The 22,163-nt window shown below is 40.8% G+C and overlaps 1 protein-coding gene across 5 annotated transcripts in view; it reads left to right on the forward strand.

The window, feature by feature from the left end:
- Positions 1–22,163, forward strand: part of CTPS1 (CTP synthase 1) — a 42,019-nt gene that overhangs the window by 13,122 nt on the left and 6,734 nt on the right. For all 5 annotated transcript variants that reach the window (XM_053576331.1, XM_053576330.1, XM_053576328.1 and 2 more), the window contains exons 7-13: positions 4,616–4,696; positions 13,965–14,116; positions 15,150–15,282; positions 17,139–17,227; positions 18,458–18,552; positions 19,493–19,555; positions 21,890–21,933. In XM_053576331.1, the coding sequence (XP_053432306.1) occupies positions 4,616–4,696; positions 13,965–14,116; positions 15,150–15,282; positions 17,139–17,227; positions 18,458–18,552; positions 19,493–19,555; positions 21,890–21,933 (657 nt within the window). The remainder of the gene's footprint in view (positions 1–4,615; positions 4,697–13,964; positions 14,117–15,149; positions 15,283–17,138; positions 17,228–18,457; positions 18,553–19,492; positions 19,556–21,889; positions 21,934–22,163) is intronic.

Here is a 22,163-nt window from a genome sequence, read left to right on the forward strand (position 1 = left end):
ATGCCTATACTCTTCAGTGTTCTAATTAGAAAAGGATGCTGGATTTTATCAAATGCTTTTTCTGCATCTATTGAGAGGATCATGTGATCTTTATTTTTGCCTCTGTTAATATGGTGGATAACGTTTATAGACTTGCATATGTTAAACCAGCCTTGCATCCCTGGGATGAAGCCTACTTGATCATGATGAATGACTTTTTTGATGATAAGCTGTAATCTATTGGCTAGGATTTTGTTGAGAATTTTTCCATCTATATTCATGAGTGAGATTGGTCTGAAATTCTCCTTTTTGTTTGGGTCTTTTCCTGGTTTTGGTATCAGGGTGATGTTTGCTTCATAGAATGTGTTGGGGAAGATTCCTTCTTCCTCAGTTTTTTGGAATAATTTCTGCAGTGCAGGAATAAGCTCTTCCTTGAAGGTTTGATAGAATTCTGGAGTGAAGCCATCTGGACCAGGGCATTTTTTAGTTGGAAGCTTTTTTATTGTTTCTTTGATCTCAGTGCTTGAAATTGGTCTGTTCAGGAGCTCTATTTCTTCCTGGCTAAGTCTAGGGAGAGGGTGTGATTCCAAATATTGATCCATTTCCTTCACATTGTCAAATTTCTGGGCATAGAGTTTCTGGTAGTATTCAGAGATGATCTCTTGTATCTCTGTGGGATCAGTTGTTATTTCCCCTTTATCGTTTCTGATTGAGGTTACTAGAGATTTTACTTTTCTATTTCTAGTTAGTCTGGCCAATGGTTTATCTATTTTATTTATTTTTTCAAAAAACCAACTCCTTGTTTCATTAATTTTCTGAATGATTCTTTTGTTTTCAATTTCATTGATCTCTGATTTGATTTTGGATATTTCTTTTCTTCTACTGAGTTTAGGCTTAGATTGTTCTTCTTTTTCCAATTCCATAAGGTCTCTTGTGAGATTGTTGATGTGCTCTTTTTCTGTTTTTCGAATGTAGGCATCTAAAGCGATGAATTTTCCCCTCAAAACTGCTTTTGCAGTATCCCACAGGTTTTGGTAGCTTGTGTCTTCATTGTTGTTATGCTCAAGGAAGTTAATGATTTCCTGTTTTATTTCTTCCTTCACCCATCTGTTATTCAACAGAAGATTGTTTAATTTCCATGCCTTTGGGTGGGGTTGAGCATTTTTGTTAGTGTTGAGTTCCACCTTTAGTGCCTTATGGTCTGAGAAGATACAAGGTAAAATTTCAATTCTTTTGATTCTGTTGATATTTGTTTTGTGTCCCAGGATATGATCAATTTTGGAGAATGTTCCATGGGGTGATGAGAAGAATGTATATTCTTTATCTTTGGGGTGGAGTGTTCTATATGCGTCTATCAAGCATAGTTGTTCTAGGGTCTCATTTAAATCTCTTATATCTTTGTTTAATTTCTGTTTAGAGGATCTGTCCAGCTCTGAAAGAGGTGTGTTAAAGTCCCCTGTTATGATGGTATTATCAGATATCATATTGCTCAGACTGAGTAAGGTCTGCTTCAAGAATCTGGGAGCATTTAAATTGGGTGCATAAATATTTAGAATTGAAATATCTTCTTGTTGTAGTTTTCCCTTGACCAATATAAAGTGACCATCTTTGTCTTTTTTGACTTTAGTTGCTTCAAATCCACATGTATCTGAAAATAAGATTGCAAGTCCTCTTTTCTTCTGAATTCCATTTGCCTGAAAAATTGTCTTCCAACCCTTGACTCGGAGCTTTAATTTGTCTTTTGAAGCCAGGTGTGTTTCTTGCCGACAGCAAATGGATGGCTTGTGTTTTTTAATCCAGTCAGCCAATCTATGTCTCTTCAGTGGGGAATTCAAGCCATTAACATTTATGGAGATAATTGATAAGTGTGGTAGTATTCTATTCGTCTTATTTTGTGAGAGTCCCTTGCTTAGTTTTATCTTTTGCATCAGTGTGGAGGTTAGGTTCTGTCCTTTGATTTCTGAGTCCTTACTTTGCTGCTGATCCATTGTGATGGTCAGTGTACAGAACAGGTTGAAGTATTTCCCGTAGAGCTGGTCTTGTTGTTGCAAATTTCCTCAATGTTTGTATATCCGTAAATGATTTGATTTCTCCATCAATTTTGAAGCTTAGCTTAGCAGGGTACAGAATTCTGGGCTGAAAATTGTTCTGTTTAAGTAGATTAAAGGTAGATGACCATTGTCTTCTTGCTTGGAAAGTTTCATTAGAGAAGTCTGCGGTCACTCTGATGGATTTGCCCCTGTAGGTCAACTGGCGCTTACCCCTGGCAGCTTGCAGAATCTTTTCTTTTGTCTTGACTTTGGACAGGTTCATCACAATGTGTCTTGGAGAAGCTCGGTTAGAGTTGAGGCGACCAGGGGTCCGATATCCCTCTGAAAGCAGTGTGTCAGAATCTTTGGTGATGTTTGGGAAATTTTCTTTTATAATATTCTCTAGTATGGCTTCCATTCCTCTGGGGCATTCTTCTTCCTCTTCTGGAATTCCTATAACTCGTATGTTGGAACGCTTCATAAAGTCCCATAATTCTGACAGTGAACGTTCTGCTTTCTCTCTCTTCTTTTCTGCCTCTTTTACTATCTGAGTTATCTCAAAAACTTTGTCTTCTACCTCTGAAATTCTTTCTTCTGCATGGTCTAACCTGTTGCTGATACTTTCCATTGCATCTTTAAGTTCCCTGATTGACTGTTTTATTTCCTTCAGCTCTGCTATATCCTTTTTATATTCTTCATATCGTTCATCTCTGATTTGATTCTGTTTTTGGATTTCCTTTTGGTTATTTTCCACTTTATTAGCAGTTTCCTTCATTGTTTCCATCATTTCTTTCATTGTTTTCAACAGGTGTATTCTAAATTCCCTTTGTGTCATTCCTAACATTTCTGTATAGGTGGAATCATCTACCGTAGCTACCTCATGGTCCCTTGGCGGGGTTGTTCTGGACTGGTTCTTCATGTTGCCTGGAGTTTTCTGCTGATTCTTCCTCATGAGTGATTTCTTTTATCTGTTTCCTTGCCCTAATATTCCTTTCACTTCCTCTTGCTCTTTAAGTTCTTGTGCCTGTGGACTAAGGGTTACAGGACCAGAAGGGTGAGAAGGTTGAAGAGCAAAAAAGGGATGAAAGAAAGGAGGACCGAGTGATAAGAAAAAAAAGAAGGATAGAGAAAGGAGAGGGGGTGGGGATAAGGAATATTGACAAAAAGAAGAGAGGCACAGAAAGAGGGAGACAGGGCAATATAGGTGTACAGTAGGGTACTTTGACACAACCTTAAAAACCTCCACCTTCTGGGGGTGCCCAGTTGGGTGGTTCCCTTGAGATCAGCAGCTCTTTGCTAACCTGATCAGACACAGTACCCCACCTCCACCAAGTAGAGAGGATAGACAAAAATGCTATAAATCAAACCAAAACAAGCAAACAGAAAACTTTATGGGGATAAAATTGGTTGAAAAACCAAATGATAGCGGTAGAAACACTAGCAAAAATGAAGTTGTAGTTATTAAAAAAGGCAGCAATGGGAAATTATAATTAAACTAGAAAAATTGAGAAAGAAAAAGGGATCTGTATGGAAAAGATTGAAATTAAAAAACAAAAGAACATCAACAACGTCAAAATAAACAAACAAAAAAACAACCAAAAAAAAAAAAAAAAAGAAAAAAATACATAACCAAAAACAAAGCAGTTTGTATATGTTATTGAATATTGTCTGGGAACACGTGGTCTTCTGGGGTATAAGATGTTAGTCACAGTTGTCACAGTTCTGATACGACTGGAGGCTGCTGATTTCTCAAACCTTAGCAGGTAGACACCCTAAATCTCTCTTCAGCCCACTTAAAAGGCACTTTGAACTTGTAAACTTGCTGAGCAGAAGCTTTCCCAGCTTTCTCGCTGGAATCACTGCTGAAGTGGCTATCCACTTACCCAGTGTGCCAAAACCGGTCTCACTCTGCCCCTGAGGGTTAGGGCTGCAAGGCGGCTCAGACCCCACCCTTAGGCTACTTGGTTGCTGGGTTACCAGCTCCCACCCGTTTCTAGCTCTGCGACCCTGAGGGCGCAGCTTGCCAGGGCAGATCACTGACAATGGTTCCGTGTGACCCACCGCCAAACACTATTAGCTCCGTCTGGCTCAGCGGCTCAGACTGGGGCCCCAGACAACGGCCAAAGTTCTCCTCACTCCCGCTCAGGCCTTCCCCAAGGCAGTTCAACTCAGTGCCAAGTCCAAGGACATCAAAACAGTTCACAGGTAAGGCCTTTCTGGTTTGCAGTCTCGCTGCTACTGAACTTAAATTTGTGGGCGGGTTTAGACAGATTGAACACACGTGACCACTTGCCGGTTTTCCACTGTTTTAGTCCTCCTCTTGGGGTCCAGAAGTCTCTCGCTGACTCCCTGTATCCTCATAGGAGTGATGATAGGCAGTTCCCACCAGCCAGAGATGCCTGGAGTCCTATCTCCCCAGACTCACGGTGCCCAGATGCAAGGAAGCTGTTACTCGGCTGCCATCTTGCTCCGCCTCCAGGCAGTGATATTTTTGTGGCTTCTGTGCATTGTGCTGAGAATTAACATTTTCATTCTTTTTAACAGTGTGATATCTGTTTTGTGATTTGTTGCTTGTATCTAAACCATCTCATTTTCTTTCTCACTAGGTTGTGTGCAGGTGCTCAAATCCTCTCGACACATCAGTGAAAGAGAAAATATCCATGTTCTGTCATGTTGAACCTGAGCAAGTGAGTAGAAATTCCATCTGAGTGTAAACAATATTTTGCTTCTAGTTATCCTAAAGCCTTTTGGTCAGTTTTGTGTTGTTATTTTGTAATCAGAGATAGTCACCTGTTTCTGATAGCTGTCGGCTCTGTGATTTATGTCCCTGCTTTGTGGTTCCCTGAGTGGACTTGTATGCTTCCTACCTCTTCCCTGCCCGTGTTTTGTATTAGATGCTCCACAAGGCTGAATGTCTTTCAGTTCCCCTAACACCCCATGCTCGCTCTCTTTTGCACTAACTGATTTCTTTCTTTCTCTCTCTCTCTCTCTTTTTTTTTTGACATAGTTCTTACGCTGTCAGTCTGGGTAGAGTGCTGTGGTGTCATCATATCTTAGCAACCTCAAACTCTTGGGCTCAAGCGATCCTTTTGCCTCAGCTGCCCAAGTAGCTGGGACTACAGGTGCCCACCACAACACCCAGCTAGTTTTTCTATTTTTAGTAGAGACAAGGGTCACACTCTTGGCTCAAGCTGTTTTTGAACTCCTGAGCTGAAGCAATCCACCTGCCTCCTGCACTGCACTGCCTACACAGGCTAATTTCTGTCAGAATCTGTGTCCCCTCTTTCCATTGCCCTGGCAGTCTTCTCATTTTCATCCTTCAGGGTCTAATGAGGACACAGTGTTCTCTGAGAAACTTTACCTGACAAATCTCCTGCCTCTCAGCCCTCAGGGTTAATATGTCCTTCTCAGGGCTCCTGGATGTGTCATAGCTGCTGGTGGTCAGCCCATCCTCCTGCCACTTACATGTGTGTCTGTTGTGCGGGTGTGTCCATGTTTGTCTCCCGTATAGACTGAGCTTCTGGAGGGTGAGGACCACCTTAAAGTTTCTGGTGCCTGGTGTCTGGAGTGCTGGAGGCTCTCACACATACTTATTTATTTATTTATTATTAATTTTTTTTATTGTTAAATCATAGCTATGTACATTAGTGCAATCAAGGGGTACAATGTGCTGGTTTTGTATACAATCTGAAATAATCTCATCAAACTGTTCAAAGTAGCCTTCATGGCATTTTCTTAGTTATTGTATGTAGACATTGGTATTCTGCCTTTAGTAAGTTTTGCTTGCACCTATTCTAAGATGCACAGTAGGGTGGCCCCACCCATTACCCTCCCTCCACCCTAACTTCCCCCCTCCCTTCCCCTTCCTTGGCCCTTTCCCCATATTCTTATGCTGTAGTTGGGTTATAGCCTTCATGTGAAAGCTACAAATTAGCTTCATAGTAGGGCTGAGTACACTGGATACTTTTTCTTCCATTCCTGAGATACTTTGCTAAGAAGAATATGTTCCAGCTCCATTCATGGGAACATGAAAGAGGTAAAGTCTCCATCTTTCTTTAAGGCTGCATAATATTCCATGCTATACATGTACCACAATTTGCTAGTCCATTCATGGGTTGATGGGCACTTGGGCTTCTTCCATGACTTAGCGATTATGAATTGGGCTGCAATAAACATTCTGGTACAGATGTCTTTGTTATATTGTGATTTTTAGTCTTCTGGGTAGAGGAATTATAGGATTGAATGGCAGGTCTATTTTTAGATCTCTAAACTTATTCTCCAAACATCCTTCCAAAAGGAACGTATTAGTGTTCCTACTACGTTCCACCAGCAGTGTAGAAGTGTGCCCTTTTCTCTACATCCATACCAAAATCTCTGGTTTTGGGATTTTGTTGTGTGGGCTACTCTTACTGGGATTAGGTGATATCTCAAAGTTTTGATTTGCATTTCTCTGATGATTAAGGATGATGAGCTTTTTTTCATGTGTTTGTAGATTGTGCATCTGTCTTCTTTAGAGAAGTTTCTTTTCAAGTCTTTTGCCCACCCTGAGATGGGATCACTTGTTCTTTTCATGCTAATACATTTGAGTTCTCTGTGGATTCTGGTTATTGAACCTTTATCGGAGGTATAACCTGCAAATATTTTCTCCCATTCTGAGGGCTGTCTGCTTGCTTTACTTACTATGTTCTTGGCTGTGCAGAAGCTTTTTAGTTTGATCAGGTCCCAATAATGTATTTTTGATACTGCTTCAGTTGCCTGGGGAGTCTTCCTCATGAAGTATTCACCCAGGCCGATTCCTTCAAGAGTTTTCCCTGCACTTTCTTCAAGTATTTTTATAGTTTCATGTCTTAAGTTTAAATCTTTTATCCAGCGAGAGTCTATCTTAGTTAATGGTGAAAGGTGTGGGTCCAGTTTCAGTCTTTTACAGATCTCCAGCCAGTTCACCTAGCACCATTTGTTAAATAGAGAATCTTTTCCCCACTGAATGTTTTTAATTGGCTTGTCAAAGATCAAATAACAGTAAGTGGCTGGATTCATCTTTTGGTTCTCTGTTCTGTTCCAGACATCTACTTCTCTGCTTTTGTGCCAGTACCATGCTGTTTTGATCACTATGGATTTATAGTACAGTCTCAGGTCTGGTAGTGTGACTCCTCCTACTTTGTTTTTATTGCTGAGTAATGTTTTGGCTATTCAAGATTTTTTCTGATTCCATATAAAACGACGTATTATTTTTTCAAGGTCTTTAAAATATGACAATGGAGCTTTAATAGGAATTGCATTAAAATTATATATTGCTTTGGGTAGTATAGACATTTTAACAATGTTGATTCTTCCCAGCCATGAGCATGGTATGTTTTTCCATTTGTTAACATCTTCAGCTATTTCTTTTCTTAGTTTCCTTTTTTTTTTGGCCGGGGCCGGGTTTGAACCCGCCACCTCTGGCATATGAGACTGGCACCCTACTCCTTGAGCCACAGGGGCCACAACTATTTCTTTTCTTAAAGTTTCATAGTTCTCTTTGTAGAGATCTTTCACGTCCTTTGTTAGGTATACTCCCAAATATTTCATCTTCTTTGGCACTATTGTGAAAGGAATAGAGTCCTTGACTGTTTTTTCGGCTTGGTTATTGTTGGTATATATAAAGGCTACAGATTTATGGGTGTGATTTTGTAGCCTGAGACATTGCTGTATTCTTTGATCACTTCTAAAAGTTTTGTAGTAGAAGTGTTTCCCTAGTGTTTCCCTAGTGTTTTCCAGATATACGATCATATCATCTGTGAAGAGTGAAAGTTTGATCTCTTCTGACCCTATGTGGATACCCTTGATCGCCTTTTCTTCCCTAATTGCAATGGCTAAAACTTCCATTACAATGTTAAAGAGCAATGGAGACAATGGGCAACCTTGCCTGGTTCCTGATCTAAGTGGAAATGATTTCAATTTAACTCCATTCAATACGATATAGGCTGTGGGTTTGCTGTAGATGGCCTCTATTAGTTTAAGAAATATCCCTTCTATACCAATTTTTTTAAGTGTTCTGATCATGAAGGGATGCTGGATATTATCAAAAGCTTTTTCTGCATCAGTTGAGAGAATCATATGGTCTTTATTTTTTAGTTTGTTTATGTGCTGAATTACATTTATAGATTTACATATGTTGAACTAGCCTTGAGACCCTGGGATAAATCCCACTTGGTCATGGTGTATAATTTTTTTGATGTGTTGTTGGATTCTGTTTGTTAGGATCTTATTGAATATTTTTGCATCAATATTCATTAGTGATATTGGTCTATAATTTTATTTTCTTGTTGGGTCTTTCCCTGGATTAGGGATCAAGGTGATGTTAGCTTCGTAAAATGTGTTGGGTAGTATTCCTTCTTTTTCTATATTTTGAAAGAGGTTTAGTAATAAAGTACTAGTTCTTCTTTAAAGGTTTGGTAGAATTCTGACGTAAAGCCATCTGGTCCTGGGCTTTTCTTTTTAGGGAGATTTTGTATAGTTGATGCTATTTCAGAACTTGATGCAGGCCTGTTCAACATTTCCACTTCGTTCTGGCTAAGTCTTGGTAGGTGGCGTACTTCCAAGTATTGGTCGATTTCTTTCTGATTTTTGTATTTCTGAGAGTAGAGTTTCTTGTAATATTTGTTAAGGATTTTTTGAATTTCTGAGGGGTCTGTTGTTACTTCGTCTTTGTCATTTCTGATTGATGAGATTAGAGATTTTACTCTTTTTTTTCCTGGTTAGGTTGGCCAAAGGTTTATCTATTTTATTGATCTTTTAAAAAAACCAACTTTTGGATTTATTGATCTGTTGTATAATTCTTTTGTTTTCAATTTCATTTAATTCTGCTCTGATTTTGGTTATTTCTTTTCTTCTGCTGGGTTTGGGGTTGGAATGTTCTTCCTTCTCCAATTGCTTGAGATGTTCCATTGAGTTTTTAATTTCCTCTCTTTCCATTTTCTTGAGGAAGGCTTGCAGTGCTATAAGTTTCCCTCTTAGGACTGCCTTTGCAGTATTCCAGAGGTTATGATAATTTGTGTCTTCATTGTTGTTTTGTTCCAAAAATTTCGTGATTTCCTTCTTAATCTCGTCTATAACCCATCTGTCCTTCAGCATAAGGTTATTTAGCTTCCATGATTTTGTATGGGTATACAGATTCCTGTTATTGAGTTAAACTTTTATTCCATGATGGTCTGAGAAGATGCAAGGAATAATTTCTATTTTTTTAAATTTGCTGAGGTTGGATTTGTGGCCTAGGATGTGGTCAATTTTGGAGTATGTTCTGTGGGCTGGTGAGAAGAATGTTTATTCAGTTTTGTTGGGATGAAATGTTCTATAGATGTCTGTTAAGTCCAGATGTTGAATGGTTAAGTTTAAATAAAAAATTTCTTTGCTTAGCTTCTTTTTGGAGGATCTATCCAGCACTGCTAGAGGAGTGTTAAAATCACCAACTACTATGGAACTGGAGGAAATCAAGTTGCTCGTGTCTGTTAGAGTTTCTCATATAAATTGAGGTGCATTCTGGTTGGGTGTATAAATATTAATAATTGAAATCTCATCATTTTGAATATTGCCTTTAACAAATATGAAGTGTCCATCGTTATCCTTCCTTATTTTGGTTGGTTTAAAGCCTCTTGCATCTGCGAATAGGATTGCCATGCCTGCTTTTTTCTGCTTTCCATTTGCCTGGAGTATAGATGACCATCCCTTCACCTTGAGTCTATATTTGTCTTTTAATGTAAGATGTGATTCTTGTATGCAGCTGATATCTGGCTTGAGTTTTTGTATCCAGTCAGCCAATCTGTGCCTCTTTAGAGGACAGTTTAAACCATTCACATTAATTGAGAATATTGATAAGCCTTTCGCGAGTCCGGTGGACATTTTTAATTCTTTTGTGACTGTGGAAGTTGGAATTCGATCAAAATTTTCTGGGTGGGTTTACTTTTGTGGTGGAGGATTATGGTGGTCTTTATGGAGGATAGGTCAAAAATGTCCTGGAGAGCTGGTTTAGTTATGGCAGATTTCTTCAACATGTGAATGTCATTGAAGTATTTAATTTCTCCATCATAAATGAAACTCAGTTTAGCTGGGTACAGGATCCTGGGTTGAAAGTTGTTTTGTTTTAGGAGATTAAAAGTCGATGACCATCCTCTTCTAGCTTGAAAGTTTTCAGCAGAGAGATCTGCAGTTATTCTAATATTCTTCCCCTTGTAGGTGATGGTTTTCTTTCATCTGGCTGCTTTCAGAATTTTCTCCTTCATATTAACTTTAGTGAAATTGATTATGATGTGTCTGGGGTATGTCTTACTTGGGTTGAGTTGTGCTGGAGTTCTGAAACTGTCTGCTATCTGAATTTCAGAATCTCTTGGCATGTCTGGAAAGTTCTCTTCGTAATCTCATGGAGAAGAGACTCTGTGCCTTTGAAGCCACTTCATCGCTTTCGGGGATCCGTATAAGACGAAAATTGGTTTTCTTTGAATTATGCCAGAGCTCTCTGAGAGAGTGATCTGGTTTTGCCGTCCATTTCTCTTCCTCTTTGAGAGTTTGGGAGCTGTCTTCAATGTCAGAAATCCTTTCTTTTGCTTGCTCCATTCTGTTATTGAGGGATTTGACTGTGTTTCTCAAATGTTTGAGGGCTGCAGCTTCTTGTCTCAATGTGTCAAAATCTTTGGTTGTTTGGTCTTTGAATTTGTTGAATTCTTGAAATATCTTTTGGGTTACTGCTTGGAATTCTATTTCGATCTTATTTGCTATCCAGATTCTGAATTCGATTCCTGACATCTCAGCTATTTGTTTGTGCATAGGTTCTTGTGCTGTGTCTGGGTCATTGATTCTTGGGTGAGTCATGCCACAGGTCTTACGGAGGTCCAGGCGCCACTACATGTGGTGTTTTTATGTTCTTGAGATACTTCATACAGGATATTGGTCTTCAGTTCCAACCACGTTGCTACTACATGACCCAGCAATTCCGCTCCTAGATGTTTACCCTGGCTTGCCCAAAGTTCCTGATTTCCTCACATTCATCAGATAGACACTCTGCTTTTTGACATTCGGAATCTAATTGAGGCAGTGGAGGTTCAAACTGGCGTGGTGGGGTGCGTAGGCCGTGGCGGCAGCAGAGCGGTGTGGACTCCGCCGGCCACCGGGCAGGTGTGAAGGCCTGGACTGGGCCTGGGAGCGCCGACCGAGGCAGGAGACCTGCAGCTGCATGGTGCCCGAGCGTCCCCCTTCACACATACTTTAGTCTTTTTGTTACTGTAGCTATGGTATGGGAAACCACAAAATTTGGAACCTGTAATTGGTGCTTAGTATGGGAATTCTAGTGGTGATAAATTTAGATTGTGGTTTTGACCAATTTTGGCTGAAAGAGAATAGAAGGCAAGTTGGGGTCAAGGAATGTGAAGATTAGGCTGTGGAGAGTTTGTTTCATTATTGGATTATTTGAGGGTCAGGAGATACTAAGCAGGAGAGCCCAGCTGGCCCAGAGAGAGAAGCAGCAGCAGCAGGGTTAAAATAAGAGCAATCTATTAATGAGATTAAGAGGAATGTGAAGGTGAATTTAAGACAGTTAAAATCATTGGCTGGGCCAGACTGTGAACAGTGAGAGGAAAGCCTTTGGCCCCAAGCTTCCGGGTGTGAGGGCCTAGGGCCAGGCCCCCTAGTGTGAGCTCTGCCAGGGGATTCTGCTGTGTCTTTTGGAGAATATGGCACACAGAGTAATTTTAGTGTTCTCAGCAGCCCTTTATCAGGCACTTTAATTATTTTAGATATTTCTGTCCTAGCCAGTGAAGGGAATTAAGCAGAATAAGTTGTCATTAAAGTTCTACTATAAAAAATGTAACAAGTATTTCCATACTTGAATTTCAGATCTATTGCATGTTTTTATGTTTTTTTAATTGAGTTGTTTATCTTCTTATGGAATTGTAAAATTTTTTTTTGTTTTTCTGAAACAGAATCTTGCTTTGTTGCCTGGGCTGAGTATCGTGGCCTCAGCCTAGCTCACAGCAACCTCAGATTCCTGTGCTCAAGCAGTTCTCCTACCTGATCTTCCCAAGTAACTGGGACTACAGGCACATGCTACTATGTTTGGCTAATTTATCTATTTTTAGAGATGGGGGTCTTACTCTTGTTCAGGCTGGTCTTGAACCCCTTACCTCAATCCTTCGGCCTCAGCCTTCCGGAGTGCTGGGATCTTAGATATGAGCCACCATACCAGGCAAGTTGTAAGAATTCTTTATGTAGTCTGAACACAAGTCTTTTATCAGGTATATTATTTGCACATATTTTCTCCCAGCCTATGGTTTGTCTTTTCATTTTTTTTTTTTTTATAGTGTCTTTTGGAGCACAGAAGTTTTTAAATTTTGATGAGGTCCAATTGATCCATTTTTTTCTTTAATGGATTGTGCTTTCACTGTCATATCTAAGAACTCTTTGTTTAACCAAAGTTATTAAGATTTTCTTCAGTTTTCTTCTAAAAGTTATGTAGTTTTAGGACTTAACAGGATCCATTTTTGAGTTAACTTGTGTGTGTAGTGTGAAGTCAGGGTTGAAATTCACCTTTTTGTGTGTGCACCTCTACTTATCTCTGTCGTATCTGTTGAAAGGACCACCCTTTCATAACATTCTATAATTTTCTTTCTAAAGGTGCTTTTAAGGCTTATTAATCTTCATAAAGTTGTTGTTTAGATGTTATAACAGTGAATGGCATCACAACAGTGACATGGGGAACCCTGCTGACTGTTGTCCATTGATCTATAGCCTAGCAACCCTACTAAAATTCCCTGAGGTCTAATTGTTTACCTGTAAATGCCCTTGGTTTTTATGGACAAGCAATGGTATGGTATACATTATTCAGTGGCAGTTTTTTCTTATTTTCAGTTCTTTTATTTTTTCCTTACTTAATTGTAATGGCTAATATCTCCAGTATATCCTTGAATAGAAGCAGTGATAGTGGCTGTTCTTAACTTTGTTCTGGACTTTAAAAATTAAACATTAATAGTAAGTGTTAAACCATATGATGCTTACTGTGTATTTTTTTATATTTTCAAATTTTTCATAAGCTTAATTTACCAAGAATTTTTATTATCAATTGGCTTTGAATTCTTATCAATTCTGCATCCCCTGAAGTAATTTTTTTCCTCCTTTAATCTGTATAAAAATCCAGAATTCCGCTCTTAAATTTCCTAATGTGGTTCTCAAACTTGGCTGCATATTAGAATCACTTGGGGATCTTTAAAAAATACTGGTGCTTGGCTTGGTGCCTGTAACTCAAGTGGCTAAGACTCCAGCCACATACACCAGAGCTGGTGGGTTTAAATCCAGCCCAGGCCTGCCAAACAACAATGACAACTATAACCAAAAAATAGCCGGGCATTGTGGCAGGTGCCTGTAGTCCCACCTACTCGGGAGGCTGAGGCAAGAGAATCGTTTAAGCCCAAGAGTTGGAGGTTGCTGTGAGCTGTGATGCTACGGCACTCTACCCAGGGCGACAACTCAAGGCTCTGTTTCCAATTAAAAAAAAAAACAACTGGTGCCTACCTTCTACCCCCAGAGATTCTGCCTTAAGTCTGGGGTGCAGCATGGGCTTTTGGATTTTTATAAGTTTGAATGATCCCAGTGTGCAGCTGAGTTTGAGAACCACTGTTCTCCTTAAGCCATTTATGAGTTCTTAGGATCTGTCCTCCTTGGATGTTTTTTTGAATTGTAAACTCCATTTCTGATTTGGATTGTAATTTTTTTTTTTTTTTTTTTTAAGATTTTTACCTCCATGTTCCTGATATTTTAGCTGCTAATTTTCTATTTTGTGTTGGTTTCAGTAATTTATTTGTTTTTATAAAATTGCCCTTTTTCTGGTTTTCAAATTCAAAATAGTTCTTTTCTCAAGGATATATGGTGTCAGGAGGCTGCAAGCCCAGTGAGTTTTTATTTTTATTAAATGACTTGCTTTTTTCTAAACAGGTGATCTGTGTCCATGATGTCTCATCTATCTACCGAGTCCCCTTACTGTTAGAGGAGCAAGGGGTTGTAGATTATTTTCTTCGAAGACTTGACCTTCCTATTGAGAGGCAGCCACGAAAAATGCTGATGAAGTGGAAAGAGATGGCCGACAGGTTTGTGATGCCACAAGGAGCTAGGAGAGTCAGCCTTCTTTTTTTCTTTTCCCTGTGCTCAGGGGTCCAACTCTTACTGTAGCACATTAGCACTTCTGCTGTTGACTCATGTTAGAAAGCTATTGATGGTAAGACATACTCAGAGTTTTTAAGAAAAGATCTTAGCTGTCATGGCACTGTAGTGTGAATGAGGAGGTCCTGCCAGGACTGGGCTAGGTGCTGTGCCTCTGGGGAGTAAGTTCAGGTGAAGTCCTTTGTGCTCATCTTTTAGCGACTAGATAAGTTCAAACAGGCATCCTAGTGTCAGCAGGTGAGTGCACACACCTGATGCCCACACAGCCAGCTGACCATGGCTGGAGCACTCCCACACGTCTGAGCTGCGTTTGGGAACGTGCTGCCCATCCTGCACCAGAAAGGGATCAGTGGGGATGTATTGCTGCTAAACTCAGTGTTTCAAGGATGGCCCCACTCCACTGCCTCCTCTTAAAGCCCTGTGATGCTCCACATCACTTCCAGAGAGCTTCACTTGGTGTCTCAAGAGTAGTGGTTGGGCCTCACTGCAAAATGGCACATAGTTTTATGATCCTTCTTTTCATAAAACATTATAAGCATTTTGTTCTGTTAAAAATTGTAACAAAATTTTTTAATGAGTACAGACTTTTTTATTGCAAATGTCTAAATGATTTGACTCTTCCTTTCTTAACATTAACTCTTGTGAATTGTCTGTTCATACCAGTAATTTTTCTCATCATTTTGTATTAAAAATAAAGGATTTTTTTTTTGTAAGCAGATTTGTCTGAGATTTTGCAACTGTCTCTTTGTTAACAGCTTCTAAACTCTATTTACAGAGCCTGCCTGATCATGTTTCATGATCTGAAAATTGATGATTCTTTACTTGTCTGCACACATAACTCAGATAAAACCTCCTCTTGTTATAATATTCTTGGACGTATTTTCTTCTTTTTTGTAAAGGCTATTATCTCATAGCGTGTATGTTCTAAGTAATGGGTGTTTCTTGATGTTTGTTTGACAGATATGACCGCTTGCTGGAGACCTGCTCTATTGCCCTTGTGGGTAAATACACCAAGTTCTCAGACTCCTATGCCTCTGTCATTAAAGCACTGGAGCATTCAGCACTGGCCATCAACCACAAATTGGAAATCAAGGTAAGGAGTATTGGTGCAGGCACACTGGCCATGGTGGGGTGAGCAAGGAAGCAGATTGTATTTTCCGAGATGCTGCATGTACATCTGCTTCATAGTTTTGGAGCTTTGAATTTCTTTTTAGGGCTAAAAAATTGTGGTTGCTCCTGGCTTTGAGAAACAGTAGATCATTTTCAGGAAATAATGAGAGAGGAAAGATGTTTAGAGTAGAGGGTGAGAGGTGACCACATCAAATTACTCTGTTTTTCATTCAGAACATTTGATGAGTACCCACCAGTAGAGTCTCACAAGTTATTCTAGGCAGCTGTTATTTATAATAGTAAATTCCCCTGGAATGTTCATGAAAAATATTTACAAAGAAAAAAAATAATAGTAAAATGTTTAGCAAGAATTTTCTAGGTCACTAAGACTATTGAATATTCCAGAGCTGTGCAGCTACTGAGGTTCTTGGTCAGTGTGGCACACTGAGCTGATGGAGAAAGACCCCCTTCCTACTCAGGGGAGTACTTTAAGCCAAGAGGCTTAAATAAATTGCATTTATATTAATATACAGGGTGGCCCTAAAGTTCCTGTACAGTTTTAAATAGTGTGCAATTTAAATTTGCACCCGAGGCTTGTTGCATGATTCATATAGATGGCACTGCCCAGTAACTGTCCTAGACACCTGGCAGCTCTTGGAGACTTTGTTGGCTCATGGGCTACCTTAGGAACCTGCACTGGTGCCACTCACCTCACTTACAAAATGTGAATGACAGTATCCACCTTATGGAACCATGGGCGTTCTCTGAGATGTGTGCCCAGTCCCCTACATAGGGCTCAGACCGTGGATGCTGCTCAGGTAGTGGTAGTTACTGTGTTCTTGCCTGTGCCGTCATGGGGAATGTTAGGGCATGACCCTGCTGTCTCTGCAGGTTCTGCTATAATGTTGTGTTTACGAGGTTGGATTCCAGAGCCAGATGGCCAGAGTTTAAATGCTGGCTCTGTTGCCTACAAGCTGTGAGACCTGGACTACTTATTTAACCCTCTCTGTGCTGTAGTGATAGTCCCTTCTTTGTAGGTTGTAGTAAGAGCTTGATGATTCTGTCCACTTGGAGTTAGTCTGTGGCTACATGTGTTAGGTAGCAGAGGCTGAGAGATGAACAGAGAGTCCGTAGTCTCTGCCTTCAAGGAGTACTGGGTATCTTAGATGCACAGGAGCACGTAGGAGAGAGGATGAACCTGCCTTGGTAGACATGTGAGGCAGGCACACTTCCTCAAGGGGGATAGCCAGAGCCAGTTGGGAAAGATGGAGAAGGCAGACGGGAAGGGCGTTCCTGACAGAAAATAGGCAAAACGTGTCCAGGGGCTTGGAGATGTGGCGTAGTCAGGAACTCATTGGAGGGAAACCATGAATTGGAGACTGGAGACAGGCCAGCAAGAGCCTACTCATGATTCCTGTAACTGGGGGTCATGCCTGGCTCTTACCCTGAGCTTAAAATGCTTCTATTTTATTGTATGTAAATTATGCTTCAATATAGTAGAAAAACATTTTTAAAAAAGCAGGTGGGAGATGGGCTGGGAGAGTGTCACTTGAACAGAGAACACCTCAGAGTTTGCTGCAGTGGCTTGGCTGAGGCCAGACCTTCTTATAGACCAGTGGAGAGCAGAGAGAGCCAGATTTGGGAGTTAAATGATTTTGAAGGAAATTGTTGTATTGTAAAATCTTATATTTAAATTTTTTAAATTATTAAATTTAAATATAAGACCACTTCAAAGCCAAAATTAAAAATGATAGAATATAAATAATATTATTTAAGATTTACAAAAGTGCAACCTGGAGTCAATGAGCCTGTTTCTTACCTCCCCTGTCTGACTAACAGTACATAGATTCCACAGACTTGGAGCCGAGCACCTCCCAGGAAGAGCCTGTGCGCTACCACGAAGCTTGGCAGAAGCTGTGCAGTGCTCAGTGAGTGGGGTTTGCTGCCTTTAGTTGCTGGCATTTTGTTGGTTTGTTTTAATGAGCAAAGTCCTATGCTTTTGTGTACTCAAGTAATCTACTTCTTAAAATATCTTTTAAATGGAGACTTTACAGCCTTTGTATTAACATGGATGGAAGTGGAACATATTATTCTGAGTAAAACATCACAAGAATGGAGAAGCATGAATCCTATGTACTCAATTTTGATATGAGGACAATTAATGTCATGGTGGGGGTGGGGAAAGGGGAGAGCAGAGAGAGAAAGAAGGAGGCGGGGTAGGGTCTTGGTGTGTGCCACACCTTTTGGGGCCAAGACACAATTGTAAGAGGGACTTTACCTAACAAATGCAATCAGTGTAACCCGGTTACTTATACCCTCAATGAATCCCCAACAATAAAAAAAAGATGTATCTTTTAATAGTTGAAAAAACTACATACCATATGATTTATGACTCATCAAATGCAGCTTACCATTATCATCGATCTGAAGAAAGCCTGCTCTAATTGTATTGGTATTGCTTGCTGTATGTATCTATTGATGAGGTGTAAAGATTTTTCATTCAGAACATTTGATGAGTACCCATCAGTAGAGTCTCACAAGTTATTCTAGGCAGCTGTTATTTATAATAGTAAATTCTCCTGGAATGTTCAGGAAAAATATTTACAAAGAAAAAAATACATAATAGTAAAAAGTTTAGCAAGAATTTTCTAGGTCACTAGGACTATTGAATATTCCAGAGCTGTGCAACTACTGAGGTTCTTGGTCAGTGTGGCACCCCCTTCCTACTCAGGGGAGTACTTTAAGCCAAGAGGCTTAAATAAATTGCATTTATATTAATATACAGGGTGGCCCTAAGTTCCTGTACAGTTTAAAATAGTGTGCAATTTAAATTTGCACACGGACTTTGTGGCCACCCTGTATATTAAAGAAATAAACAATGGGTGCCTGGGACAAGTGCTGTAGCAGTATCACAGTTCTGCATACTGTCTTGTTCTTCACTTGTAATAAGCATTTTCTCCTGTTACATCTAAGGAAAGCCCATGGTTTGGTATGCAGTCCCCAAGTTCACTGACAGGCTTTCACACAGTTATAGTTCCACTACCAGAACAGATGGAGTCACCTCTGGCATCAGTGCCTTGGGACGGCTTCTTAGGTGGTTACTACAAGCCAGACTGAATGAAAAGGGGAGTGGCCCTGTGGTTTGTTCTCTTGCGCAGTGGAGTGCTGGTTCCGGGAGGATTTGGTGTTCGAGGAACAGAAGGAAAAATCGAAGCAATTGCCTGGGCTCGGAAACAGAAAAAGCCTTTTTTGGGTAAGGAGCTGTGTAGTGCACTCTTCACGCAGAGGAGGAGAGAATAGGAAAAGGTGCCGTGCGAAGCCTGTGAGTAAAGTGAGGAGGTATGGAAATATGCAGCCCGAGTAGAAGCCTTTTTGGTTCTCTTTGGGAGAATTCACTTTTAAAGTGGAAAATGTATGGGCTTGGTGCCTGTAGCACAGTGGTTACCGTGCCAGCCACATACACTGAAGGTTTGAACCTGGTCTGGGGCCAGCTACGCAATTAAAACAAAAAAAATAGCCAGGCATTGTGGTGGGCGCCTGTAGTCCCAGCTACTTAGGAGGCTGAGGCAAGAGAATCGCTTAAGCCCAAGAGTTTGAGGTTGCTGTGAGCTGTGATACCACAGTACTCTACTGAGGGCGACATAGTGAGACTCCGTCTCAAAAAAAAACAAAAAAAAAGTGGAAACTCTATGTTTGTGAGCTACATGCAGATATCATGGAATTTTGAGAGAATTAACTATGAACTGGGAAATCCTGTTCCATTTCCTACATCCTGGCTGTATGTAGTGCACGTGAGGTTGAGCTGTGTATTGTGTTCTCCTCACTTGCCACCACAGCCATCTGTAATTGGATGAAATGACTTTGGATGCCTCCTGTGCTGTATGTTTTAGTAATTTGTAGCTTGACTGATAGTAAATGACAACTTAGAGGGCGTAAGGAAACTTACAATATTCGAATAGAATATTGCTTACTTCTAAAGTTAGATAACTTTGCAAAACCTGAAATCTTCATGTATCTTAGACCCAGTTTTTGAAACCAAATACAGGAGAAGCGTAACAGTAGGGGGTGCTTGTTGATAGTAGAGAATTATGAGTTTGTGATAATAATTCAGTGAACACCATGGCAGGCTGGTAGGAAATGTAGGGAACTGCCTTTTTAATGGAGCTTTATTTGTTTTTCTCTCCTCCTGGAAGGTGTGTGCTTAGGAATGCAGTTAGCAGTGGTTGAATTCTCAAGAAATGTGCTGGGATGGCAAGGTAAGTGCGTGTCAAGAAGCTCTGTTAATTTCTACTCCTGGGTTTTGTGGGGGGCGTGAAGCCCCTTGCATTGTGGGTGATTGGGAGCTGTGGAGAAGAGCTGGCTGGCCTCTCAGCACCTCACAGCGTGCTGGAGAGGAGGCTGCCTGGCTATTGAGGTGTGACCGGCTCCTCAGCGCAGGAAGGAGGGCCGTGGCTACGTAAGCAGTCCTTTGGCTTTCTCTCCTTGCACTTCCTGTTCTTGAGAGTCTCTCATTTTGGTCACCATGGCTACCATCCTGGAGCTGGTGGCCAGTAAGAAATTTGTGGCCTAAGTGAGGCTTGTGCAGTTGTTTGTGAACTTGGGCTCTGGAGCTATCAGACCTAGGCTCAAATTCTGACTTTACCACTTACTATAGGTGACTTTAAGAAAATTACTTGCCTTTTCTAGGCCTCTTGTTTCTTCTTCTTTAAGATGGGAATAATAACAGTACTTATTTCACATGGTTGTGAGAATTCAGTGAAATAATGAATGTAAATAGTCTCTAGCAGTGCCTGGCAAATAGGAAATGCTCGAATAATACCTGCTCTTTGCTGAGCTAACTGTATTACTGTGTTACAGACCACGCTGAAACTCAGTGTTTTCTTCCCAACAGTAGTGATTTATCATTTCTCAGTATTTTTTCCTTCTCTCCCTCCTTCCCTCCCTTCCTTTCTTCTTCCCTCCTTATCTCACTCTGTTGCCTGGGATAGAGTGCTATGGTGTCATAGCTCACAGCAACCTTAAGGTCTCCTGGGTTCAAACAAACTTCCTGCCTCAGCCTCCTGAGTAGCTGGGAACTATAGGCGCCTTCCACAATGCCCTGCTCATTTATTCCTATTTTTTGTAGAGATGGGGTCTCACTCTTGCTCAGGCTGGCCTGGAATTCCTGAGCTCAGGGGTTCCTCCTGCCTGGACTGCGCAGTGCTGGGATTACAGGTGTGAGCCACCATACTGGTCATGTCTCAGTGTTCTGCGGTTGGCTCAGCTAGATGCTGTTGCTCCAATGTGGTGTATCTGAGAGTGCTTGTTCTTGCCTGTGTGCTTGGCCTAGAAGGGACATGGAAGTGGTTTCTCCATGTGGTGTCCAGTTATTAGTTCAGCTCAAGCTTCTTTACTTATGGGGGACCGAGTGGCTTCTAAAACAACAGGCTCACTGTGCAAGCACTCATCAAGCTTACTAATGTCCTTCAGTGGCTATAGCAAGTCATGTGGCCAAGCCCAGTGTCAGCAGGAGAGGGAGCACACACAGGTATGAGTATTGGCCTGGTGGTTTTCTGGGACCACAGATGGAATATTCTGCCATAGTCCATTTGTTCTTTACTAGCCTAGCTGATCTGCTAGATTTTCAGAAAGACCTCCTAAGTTCTAGGAAAAATAAACAGTGCAATCTAAAGGAATGTAAAGCAGCCTGACTTCACACAGTACGAGTGATTCTTCAGTGGCCAGGTTGTGGTTGGGGCTGGGATTTATTTCACCTTTTCTCTGAGAGGCTGCTCCCCAGTAACCCTGGGCAGGGGTGGCTGGCCGGTAGGCAGCATGCCCTTCAGCTCTGGCTTCTGAGTCCTGGCAGGCACTGTCTTACCTGCCACCCCAGAGCTGGCTTTCTGGGCTCCCTGCACTCCTTCACAGCTCAACCCCCTGCCTCCCAGTCAGGGTCTCAGGTGGGTGGGTGCCCTGTGATGAGCTTACCCTTCAGTTGTGACCAGATGCTGGTTCAGGCCCAGAGGGGAACGATATCTGTATCCACCCAGACCCTGATGGGGTACCAGGAACTTGTGTTTGGTTTTTTTTTTTTGCCTTTTAGTCTTCAGTGGTTTTGCTTGTGGTTAGATGGTATGTTGAGTAAAGGGTAGAAAAATTATATGAGTTGAAATCAGTTAATTTTATCAACTACTGAGTGAAGCCACTGAATAGGGCAACATATTAGAACCTGAGTATGAAAGAAATGTAGAAGAAATATTAATGGCACTTGCTCGTATTGGAGAGAGGAGTCTCAAAGTTGAGATGACAGTGTAAACATGGTTGTAAAAATGCATTATTTATAAAATAAAAATCATAAGGTTATGCCAGTGGTTTTGATTTCCCCATTTTGCACAACTTGACTTCTTGGAGAGTTACAGATTTAATGGGAAAAATTCATATGTTTGTGTGCGGAGTATTTTATAGCTTAAAAATTCTGTCCCTAATTTTTGTTCTAATCATTGATCCTAAACTGAGTAAGGAAAGTGTGATTTAGGGCTTAGCAAAGAAACTACTAAATAATCAGTTTTGTTTGTAACTTTTTGTAACACAAGTGTTTTGATTTTTTTTAGATGCTAATTCTACGGAGTTTGACCCTAAGACCAGCCATCCTGTGGTGAGTTGAGCATTTGTAACTCCGCAGGGCTTAGGAGGATTTATAAGGGGTGCTCTTGAACGTGAGTGATCTTTGGAGATAGGAAGTGAGATGCTAGGGTCCATTCCAGGGAACCCCGAGGTCTGGGGTTTTCAGAGCTACTGGACAGGAAAACCTTTTAGTTTTCATTTTGTAATTCCTTGCTAATCTTTCCAATTTACAAAAGAAAGTTTTAAAGACAGGTACCAGTC

This window comes from Nycticebus coucang, chromosome 22, assembly GCF_027406575.1.
Source record: "Nycticebus coucang isolate mNycCou1 chromosome 22, mNycCou1.pri, whole genome shotgun sequence".
NCBI classification, from domain to species: domain Eukaryota; kingdom Metazoa; phylum Chordata; class Mammalia; order Primates; family Lorisidae; genus Nycticebus; species Nycticebus coucang.